This window comes from Cavia porcellus, unplaced genomic scaffold (genome assembly GCF_034190915.1).
Source record: "Cavia porcellus strain 051 isolate PalLab524CR breed Dunkin Hartley unplaced genomic scaffold, mCavPor4.1 scaffold_23, whole genome shotgun sequence".
NCBI classification, from domain to species: Eukaryota; Metazoa; Chordata; class Mammalia; order Rodentia; family Caviidae; genus Cavia; species Cavia porcellus.
In genome coordinates this window covers 35,338,300-35,348,142 of record NW_026947506.1, presented here as the reverse complement: position 1 = coordinate 35,348,142, position 9,843 = coordinate 35,338,300, and the positions used below count along the sequence as shown (strand labels likewise).

Sequence of the window (9,843 nt, the reverse complement as noted above, 5' to 3'; positions counted from 1 at the left end):
TTTCCTTCCAAAGTACTTGGCTTGTAGGTCTTCTGTGTTTTGGGAACTGGGGCTTGAACCCAGGGACTTTGTGCCGAGCTACATCCTCAGACCTTTTTACTTTGTGAGACAGGATCTCAATAAATGGCCCAGACTGGGCTTGAAATTGCAGCCCTCACCCCTGCTCCCAGTGTGCTAGGGTTACAAGATGCACCCCCAGCTGGGTTTTCCACTTGCCTACACACTGTGAAGCAAACCACGTCTTCCCTTCCTTTACCTCTTGGCCCCCTGGAACCAACAGATGGACCTGGACGCAACTTCAAGCCAGGACCCAGAGCCTGGGCTGCTGCAAAGAGCACCTTTATTCACAGCAACAGGACATCACCATGGCAACAACACTCCAATTCCCTGAGAGCTTCTCCCTTATCCTCCACTTTCCTAGCTATGTCTTTGCAAACAGAACACAGAACGCAGGACACACCCTAAGGCCAGGTGAGCCACACTGAGCCAGGTGGTCTGGGGAGGAAAGGGGAGGGCGATTCCAGATACTGGAACACATAAATACAGAGCAGGTTAGACATTCCCCGGTCAGCTTTACAAACAAAGGGATCCCAAGTTTGGCTTCTGCTTTTTCTGATCCACAGAAAACATAAAATAAGACCCTCCCCACCCCGAAAAAACATGCAACACCCTCCCCTTAACCCACCCTCTGTCAAAAACAGCACAGTAAAAAAATACTGTCACAATATTTACAGGCACGCCCACTGTGGGCGACATTCTCTCTACTTTGGAGAGGAGATAAAATACTCAGCTCTGACTCCCCCAATCAGGGGAGACAAAGCAGGATCTCAGGGGGCTGGGAAGGCCCCCAGCCCAAGAGGGCTGTTCACTAACTGCACAACCACCAGGGGACTCCTGGGGTCACTGGGATGGGCAGTGGCTCCTGTTACTCAGAGCCACATGCAGTGCCTGAACTACCAGAAGGGGTGCAGGCCTCACCCCCAAATCAGCTTCCTCTGCTCCAAGCATGGCTCAAGACTCCAGGGCCCATGCTCAGTTAGGAGGGGAACCCATATCCTTGCAGAGAAGCCCTGAGCAACAGAGATCCAAACCTCATAACAACACAGAGCTGCCCAGAGGGAACCTCAAGGAGCAGAACTGGTCGGCAGCCTGCTGCCTGGTGAGCATGTGACACACACACAGGAGTGAGACCCTGGGGGCTTTAGAGCCAAGGCCAGGGCAGCACAACAGAGGTCCCTGGGTCCTCTGGATACCAGGGGCACCCAGGGACAGGGGTCTCAGCCATGGCTGCTAGAAGATGGCGGTGCGGGGACACCAGGGTGTGTCCGGGTACAGGTGACAGTGGATGGAGCGGAACCTGCAGGGACAGAGTGGAGGGCTGGTCCATGTAGGGCACGGTGCCAAGTGCCACTTGCAGTCCTGCAGCACCTAAGAACCCCCCACCCCCAAGAAAAGAGCTGAAGACAGTAGCCGTGGTCCTGCTGGGACCCCAGTCTCCTCACCTGGATGGGTCAGCCTCTACTGAGAAGGGGCCCTTCACATGGACAGCATTCCGCTTGTTTTCAAACATGCCATAGCTCAGGGTCACCTGTGTGGGAAGGGTCAGGTGATGCTGGAGGGGCCCAACAGTGCCTGGGCCCTAGACAGGGTGACACCCTGACTGGCTGCTCAGGAATGGAGGAATGGAGTCCAGAGTGGGGGCTGCAGGGGAGTATCTACTGACTCTGAATGAAAGGCCCAGAGTACATGGGATCCCCCAAAGGTGGAAGAGGAAGGGATGGCACTGGCGGAGACCCTGGCCCAGTGGCAGCCAGTAATGGGGCTCTCCCTGACTTCCTTGATTTACTTTTCTTGTGGTTCTGGGGATTGAACCCAGCACCTTAGTTAGCACTGAACTACATCACCAGCCCTTTTTAATTTTTATTTTGAGACAAGGTCTTTCTAAATCACTAAATTGCCTGGGCTGGGTTCAGACTCATGAACTATCACTCCTGCTTCAGCCTTCCAGACTGCTGGGATTGTAGTCATGCACCACCTGGCTTGATCTTTTCTTTAAAATAGAGCCATCCCAACTCGTGCCCTCTGGGCTCTACCCCTCACCCCTCACCCAAGTCCCTCCAGGTTCTGTGCTCAGCCCTTCCTGCGCTCATTCAGTCCTGGCCAGGCCCAGGGACGCACACCTGCTCATGGAGCTCAGAGGCAGGCACCTGCTGCAGGTTCTCCAGGTGCGAGTGGAAGAGGCCACTGCGAATGAGGGGCACGCCCAGCAGAGCTTCCACAATGTAGCCCACAGTGCAGTCGTCTGGCAGCCGGATGCGCTCCGCAGTGCTCATGAAGTGGCCTCCGCTGCAGGGGGAAGGGTGGGGACAGTAAGCAGGGGCAGCTGCCTGTGAGGGGTCTGGGAGGGCTCCACAGACCGGGCAGAGAAGAGGCAGACGCGTCTGCGGGGCAGGGTGAAGAACATGCTGAGTCTCCTGCCCTGGTGCCACTTCCTCCTCCACACCAGTTCTGAGGCTCCTTGGTTCTGAGTGTGCGTGGCGGTTTCTAACAGAGGAAGAGGCCCTGTCCAATGGGACATGGCGTGTACTGCCCCTGGTGCCTGTTCTGGGCAGGGCCGCTGTGGAAGAAGTGGCCCTGAGTGCAGCTGCCCCTGAATCCTGGGGAAGGAGAGGGCAGGAGGCAGGCAGAGCCAACACACAGGCCAGGACCCCACTGCAGGGAGGACTAACCAAGGCAGGCCCCGCAGTTCCACAGCGCACTCACCTGGCCCATGGGCTCATTTTCAGCGCCAGCCCTCGGCTAATGCAGAAGCCAGCCCCACCAGTGGCAAACCAGAAGTGAACAGGACGCTGGGGACAGGAAATTGTCATGAGGTCGCAGGACAGGATAGAGACCAGCTCCAACCCACCCCAGGCTCATGGAACTCACCACCCTGTTCTCACTGACACGCTCGGTGGCCTGGATGGGCCGGTCCAGGCTGGGCTTGCCAATGTAGATGTCTTGGGTATGTGGGTAGCTGGCCAGCAGCCTCAGCAGGGCGCGCAGGTTGACATAGTTGTCATCATCCACATGGCAGAACCATCTGAGGGCAAGGCAAGGCTATGAGGAGGGCACCTTCAGACAGGGGAAGGTGCTGGTGGGCGTGGGCAGGGCAGGAGAAGCTCCTGGGGCCAACTCACTTCCTCCCGGACTCAATGAAGTGGTCATACTCCACAGCCATCTTGCAGGACAGCGCCTGGCGGCTGTGAGCAGCTGAGCAGTTGGTGTTGACCACATTGCCTGCAGGGGTGGGGGTGCTGTGAGGGCCTGGGCACCAGCAGGGTCCCCCAGGGGCCCCCCTCACCCTAGTGCAAGGCTGAGGCCCATGGACCCTCCCTCAGCCCGCCCCCTCCCCAGGACGCCCCGCCCCTGCCCATTCAGCCAGCTTTTTCCCAGCACCCGCCACCTGTTGCCGCTGGCCAGGCTCAAAGGGACCTTGGGGGCTGAAAGGGCCTTGTTTGCATGAGAATTGGGGGCCCCCGAGTGGTGGGGCGGAGCGTTGAGCAAACCCTTGAGTAAACTGCCCTCCTACCTCTCGGCCCCTGACCCCTTGGCCACTGTAGAAGAGGAAGGAGGGACATTTGCTCTGAAAGAAGGCACCCCCTCCTTGCCCCAAGCCCCCCAAGCCCAGGGCTCACCCGTGTGCCTAGCCAGCACTTCATCCTCCCCGTCGGTGAAGATGAATGTCTAGAAGAAAAGACACGACCCTGAGCTGCAACTTAGTGTCTGCCCCTGGGCCACGGTGGGGTGGTGGGCAGTGCTGGGTCCCCTGGAGTTGCAGCTGCAGCTCTGGACATCCCCTCCCCACCTCTGCCCCTCTGCCCGTACCGCTTTCCCCTCCTGCAAGAAACAGTGCTCAAGTACCCAGGGTGAGTGGCAGCTGGATGGGGCCTCACTCTCTAACCTTGACAGCTGGGCCCAAGGTCCCCTAGGCAGCTGGGAGGCACGAGCCAGGTGGGTGCCCCACCAGGTAAACGGCTCCTCACCAGCTCGCCCTGTGCACCTGGTGGCACACACCCTTATTGACACAGTGCCTGCCTATGGGCTTCAGGGTCACAGGAGTGGGTAAGGGACAGGCGGGGGGGAGGGGGCAGGCAAGAGCTTTGGGAAGCCAAGTCTCAGTCACTTGGGTCGGGGACAAAGGCCTCTGTTGGGTGGCTGCCAAGCCCTGGCAGACAAAGGGCCCAGAGGGAGGATGAATCACCAGGCATTGTCGGCTGGCTTTGTCCTGGGCCTAGTGGCAGGGGTGCAGGAGGCCTTAACTTGGAGGAGAGTTAAGCAGGAGTGGCCATGCGTCATTACCATACAGCTGGCTTGGTTAACTGGGCCAGGCTGGGCAAGAGGTCCTTGGCAGGGGTGTGGCCACCAGCACTGCAGCCCAAGGCTGCGCCATTGAGCAGATTCCCCAGTGTGTGACCAGTGTGATTGGTTACCCTCTGCCAAAGCTGTCCCCAAGGTTCTGTGAGATGGTGTTGGTCAGTGTGGTGGTGGCAGGAAAGGGCCTCCTCACCCCACCCCAGTCCCCAGTTGAGGTCCCAGACCCCCTCCTGTTGTTCAGGCAAGGTAATGGCTCATTGGCAGAGGACTGTGCCCTACCCAAGGCCACAGCAAAGCTCCACCTGTGCCGGCACACAGCCATCCTGCACCCTGCCAGGATTGCTCTGCAGAAGAGGAGGGGGCCGCTGGGGTGGGGTGAGGAGCTGCCGGTGCTGGCCTGGGCCCGTTGGCACACGGGGAGGTATGTGCCTTCCTCTGCGGGCCCCGCCCAGCGCGTGCCGCCTGCCATGCCCCACAGGACTGAGCGCCAGCCTGGGGCGAGCGGGGGTGCTCTGCGCAGACAGTGGGGGGCTCCCATACCCACCAAGCCTTAATTTCCTTTTGTGTACACACAGCTCCAAGGGAGGCTCCAGGGCTTGTGGGCCTGCAGTGCATCACACCCCCAGCAATCAGGGATCCCTGCAGGCCAGAAGGCAGCAACCTCGCACACCTGGACAGTCCCAGCTCTTGGTCCAGCAGGACCTTGGGCCTGGACATACCCATGGGTGAAGCTCCTGGGGTGCAGGTCACAGGCCACAAGCTCAAGGATATACGGATGTCATCTATACCTTCTCCATGAACCCAACCCTGGACAGGCACAGACTCGCACCCAGTCCCCAACTTGCGCCCCAGCACTCCAGTCCAGGAATGCCGTGGGAGGCGGAGAAGGCCAGCCCGTGCAGACGCTCCAGTGCGCTGCTGGATTAAAAGGAAAATGCTTTCTTAATGAGATCAAGCGAGGCCTGTTCTCCCTCGCTTTGGTGGTATCCTAAAAACCCAGCCCAGGGCTACAGGAGATTAAAGTCACCTTTGTTCAGCTCAGGAGCAGGAGGCCTCCCAGAGAAGTGCTGGGAGGGCCCGGGCGTGGAGCCTCCATCTCTCCAACACAGTCACCAGAAGAAAAACAGCAGGGGCTGCAGCTGCAGGCCACCCTCCTTCACCCAGACTCAGTTTCTGCCTCTGTAAATGGGCTCAATAGTGCTCATCTATGTTAGGCAAAGCACTGAGGACAGACTGTCCTTTCCCGAGCTATCATCATCACCACCCCAAGTACACAATCGGGGAAACCGAGGCCATGGTCACACCTTACTTAGGGCCTCCTAGGAATGTATACCCCCCAACTTCCCGAAGGAGGAGAATCAGGGTAGTGAGGGCAGCAGGACTGGATGAGGACTGAGGGGGAGGCACCCACAGGAAGCAGCATTGTTCCTAGAGCCTTGATTCAAAGAAACACAGGATGCCAAGTTCTCCCCCAACCATTGTGGCTGCTGTGGTGGCAGCCGCTGCTGCCTGGCGTGCTCCTGGGAGGTGGGGGAGGAGCAGCAGGCCTGGAGCCAGGCTCTTCACCCTGACCTCAAGGCCTTGCTGACCAGACCGCCTAACCCCCACCTTTCCAGTGGTGAGAACCTTCCAGCACAGTCACTGGGGCCTAGGGCTCATGCCCCAGATTCCCAGATTGCCTTTCCAAGGCACCCCTGACTCAGTGGGTGCAGAGGGCACCTCCATCAAGAAGCCTGCCTACCCCACCCTGCAGGCAAATGCCCGTTGGACCTCACAGCCTCTCCAGTGTCCCCCACTGAAACTAGGCCTAGTTGCACGGCACAGGCTAGGAAAGCAGGCTCTGCACTACAAGTTCCAGAGACCCCTGCCCACAAAAGACGGGCTATGCTTGCTGTGCGCATCTGAGCTGATGGTGGAAGCAGATTCAGCTTCTCCTAATGGGGCAACCTTTCAGCAGGGTCATCAAGGCCCAGTGCAGTGATGGCCCCGACCCTGAATACCTAGTAGGTATTGGATATGGTGCCCCCAAGACCTCCAAGTTTTGCTGGCCCTCTTTTTAAAACACTCTGTTGGGAAGGCAATGTTTTTCCCATTGTAGAGATTCAAAATGTGAGTCAGAGAAGCCCTAGGTTTGCTCAAGATTATTCAACGCAGCTGAGAGAACTAAGACCCCCTGACCACGTCCTCTCTGCTGGAAAAAGCCCCAAACTCCAGGATAAGAGGTGATCAGAGCTGGTTGGTGGCAGTCGAGAGGGCTGAATGCTGTCCTAGGTCACACAGAGGGAAGGCCAAGTGCTGGGGGAGGGGGTGTCCCTGGCTCAGGGATGGTGCCCCACTAGAGTTTTCAGGGGTGGGGGGCAGGCCCCCTCATCGCCAGGCAACCTGAGTGGCCAGCACGGCAGTAGCGGTTCCCATGGAGCACAGAGCTGCGCACAAGAGGCCCGACGCCTTTCTCCCAGGAGAAAGGGGCTTTGTTACCTTGCCCATGGGGCCAGCGTGAGAGCCGACCAGCGCTGGGAATCCTAACGGCCCCAGTCGCCAAACAAAACCCGTGGGCCCCCCACCACCCCTTCCACCGGCCTCCTAAGCCTCTGGGAAGGGATGCATAGTTCCCAGGAGGCTGCCATGGGGTTCCCAGACCCCTCTCCAGCCAGGGCCAGATAGGACACTGCTCCCCAGCCCCATTCCAGAGATCAGTAGGACCTTCCTTGTATCCTAACCCCCACTTTGTATCCTAACCCCCACTTTGCCATGAAAGGAGCTCGATGAGGCTATAACTCCCGGGTCTGGGGGCCTGGATCAGGGGTTAGAGATGTGGGGTTGGTGGTGGGCTCCCATCGTGACCCCAGATACCCCTGAGCCATCAGACCTGGGGCGGCTTCCCCACTGCTCCTATAGGCTCCGCCCTCTGCCCCTTCCCGCCCCAGCCCAACCGTTCTACTGTAGCCTCAGGGGCGATTTCAAAGTGGGGTGTGTCTTCATTCCGTCTAGGAACGTGATGCCCAACTGGAGGAGTGAAGTGCAAAGATGAGGCCTCAGGGTCTCCAGCAGGAGGAGAGCAGATCTCTACAGACCCCCAAACCCACCGTCTTTCTTTCAGCATACACTTCCCAGGGCCCACCTGCCAGCAGTGCCTTGACCCCACACCACAGCAAACTAAAATGGGTAAGGGACCCAGTCCCGTACCCAGAGGTCCTACATTCTCCCTTCACTTCCAAGACATGTGCCTTCCTCCCCGGAAGGGTTGACGGGGGTGGGGGTGAGGGGTGGGCGGGGAGAGGGTGTCTCTCAATGGGCTGGAGCAGAATATGATGGGGACGTTTGGGGAAAATAAAGGCCCACTGCTATCTGCAGTTTGGAGAGCAACATCACAAGCACCAACCCCAAACGCAAAGACTGCTGTAGGGTCGGTGTGGCCCCCGGGCCTCTGGAGCCTGGCGGAGATGTCCCCTCACCCAACATTTCCAAAACTGTAGGGATAGTGGCCCCAGGAGGTAAACAGGGCTCAAAGGAGCTGAATCGGTGGCACCGGGCAGCAACGTAGGTGACAGGATATAGCTGGCCCCCAGCGGGAACTCCCCCCGCCGCTGGACAAGGCGGCGCGCGCCAACCCCACCTGCCTGGCCAGACCGCCGGGACTCACCATCTCCTTGTGGCGCGAGATCCAAGTTTCCAGCAACAGGTCTAGGCGCGCACGATGAAACTTCCTGGTGGTCTTGACCGCGATGAAGACATCGCGGGGGACCAGTGGCTCGGCCGGGGTCCGCGGGTGGCCGTCGGCGGGACGGGGGTTGCCATCGGGCGGCGGCCCCGCGTCCCTGCGCGCGCGAGTCAGCAGGCTGAAGTACTCGGACAGGCTGTGCACCTCGCGGGCTAGCACTCGGGGCGCCGCCGCTGCCTCCAAACCAAGCGCTGGGGGCACTAAGCTGTGCAGCGCGCGCCGGCCGCGCTCGGCGGGCACCGGAGCGGGTGGTGGGTCAGCGGTGAGCACCAGAAGGCAAGCGAGCAGCGCGCCCGCCAGTCCTAGCAGTAATCGCCGGCCGCAGCGCTTGAGCATGGTGGGCGCGGCCGGCGAGCGCACGAACTACCCAACTTCTGGGTCCCGCGCCGTCTAACAGCGCGCCACCCGGCCCCAGCGCTCTTAAACGCGCTCCCGGTCACGCCTCTGCATGCTGATTGGCTCTGGCCCTCAGGGGGCGGAGCATCGCCCACGTGGGGCCGCTGCGGGGGGCTGGGAACCTCGGTCGCCCCTCCAGCCGGCACACGTGCACGCCCCGCCCTGCCCGGGGTCGTCCCCGGGAGCCACCAGGGGGCAGGGGAGTGGTTGGGGCTCGGGTCGGGCCCGCGCCGGATGCGCCAAAAGGGGACACCTAGGCTGACCAGCGCGGGCCTGGGCCGCACTCGGCGACTGGCACGCGCAAGGGCGCGCCCTCCGCGTCTGGGCTGGGTGTTGGGACTCAGCTCCGGCTCCGGCTCCCCGCAGGGGATGTCCTGACTTCCCTCCGGAGCCCAGCTTCCTCCTCCCGGGACAAGGCAACGGGACAGACAGAAGTCTATCCCCTCGTTCCAGCGAGAACACCTGTCCCAAACTCCACCCCTCGCCCGGCTACTTCCTGGAGTGCTGTGTCCCCCGAAGTTCTTAAGCACCCAGTGGCAAGAAGTTAAGGCCGCCCTATCCCTCGAGGGATGAAAGGCCGCCTTCTGTCCCATTTGGTCCCTCCTCGCTTGGGTCAGATGTGACCCAGCTGTGCACCGCTCTGCCCCGCCTTCCAGCACATGGCCCCCAACCCTGGCGCTTCCCACGGGCCCAGGCCGACCCCCTGCACGAGCGGTGGCGGCAGGAATGCGCTCCTGGAGCGGGTAAGGCACTACGGGGCCGGAAGTGGCCCAGGGTCCCCCTGAGCGGGCACAGGGTCTGAGCCCCCTTCCCTTCTCTTCCAAGAGGGGGTGGCTCTCCGCTTGGCTGCGCCGAGGTCCTGCGCCCACACTAAGGAGACCCTGTGCACCCACCGGCCCTTCCAGGGCCCAGCCCCCAATCATCCTGCCTGCTGGCCTCTATATGTCCACAGCGCTCATCCCTTTGCCCAGTTATGGGCCCTCCCCTGCATGTCAAAGAGGCAGGACAGCCGCGATCTCTTGGAATCCTGGTGGAAAGGCCAAGGACCGGCCCCTGGCCATTGCAGGGCTGTAGGAAGACTGCCTCAGTGGACGTCTGCCCCACCCCCACTGAGAGGCTCTGGCCCATTTGCTCTGCCCCCTTAGAGGTAGGGTAGGGGCGTTGGTTCCCAGGCCTCTTCCGGAGGGTCCCAGGTAATTAGCAGACAGCACCTCAGGCAGGCAGATGTCTGTGAGCAGATGGTGCTAGCTGTGCCCAAGTGACAAGTCTCCCATAGCCTCACCTCCTGCCATAAACTCCTTCGCATCAGCCTGACCCCAGCCCTGAAGCCTCCCATAACCGCGGGCCTTTGGGAGGGGGCTCCCCAAGTG

At 60.6% G+C, this 9,843-nt stretch overlaps 1 protein-coding gene across 2 annotated transcripts; it reads right to left on the bottom strand.

Moving 5' to 3' along the window:
- Positions 1 to 297: 297 nt before the first annotated feature.
- On the bottom strand, positions 298 to 8,470 carry LOC100730084 (beta-1,3-N-acetylglucosaminyltransferase lunatic fringe). Of its 2 annotated transcripts, none has more exons than XM_063234119.1 (8): positions 8,000 to 8,470; positions 3,572 to 3,746; positions 3,180 to 3,279; positions 2,929 to 3,082; positions 2,764 to 2,849; positions 2,181 to 2,346; positions 1,503 to 1,588; positions 298 to 1,357 (listed from the first exon to the last, which is right to left on the bottom strand). In XM_063234119.1, the coding sequence occupies exons 1-8, from the start codon at positions 8,411 to 8,413 to the stop codon at positions 1,291 to 1,293; spliced, it is 1,248 nt and encodes a 415-aa protein (XP_063090189.1). In that variant the 5' UTR covers positions 8,414 to 8,470; the 3' UTR covers positions 298 to 1,290. The 2 variants fall into 2 exon arrangements, with proteins under 2 accessions (XP_063090189.1, XP_003470093.1); XM_003470045.4 differs by having other exon boundaries at positions 3,678 to 3,726.
- Between the last annotated feature and the right edge of the window lie 1,373 nt (positions 8,471 to 9,843).

Bases quoted from the DNA above. Each gene is read 5' to 3' on its own strand.
- LOC100730084 (XM_063234119.1), bottom strand. From the start codon at position 8,413: ATGCTCAAGCGCTGCGGCCGGCGATTACTGCTAGGACTGGCGGGCGCG. The intron at 2,347-2,763 runs GTGAGTGCGCTG...TTCCCCCTGCAG, and splicing joins AAAATGAGCCCATGGGCCAG to CGGAGGCCACTTCATGAGCA. The intron at 1,589-2,180 runs GTGTGCGTCCCT...CTTCCCACACAG, and splicing joins CCTCTGAGCTCCATGAGCAG to GTGACCCTGAGCTATGGCAT.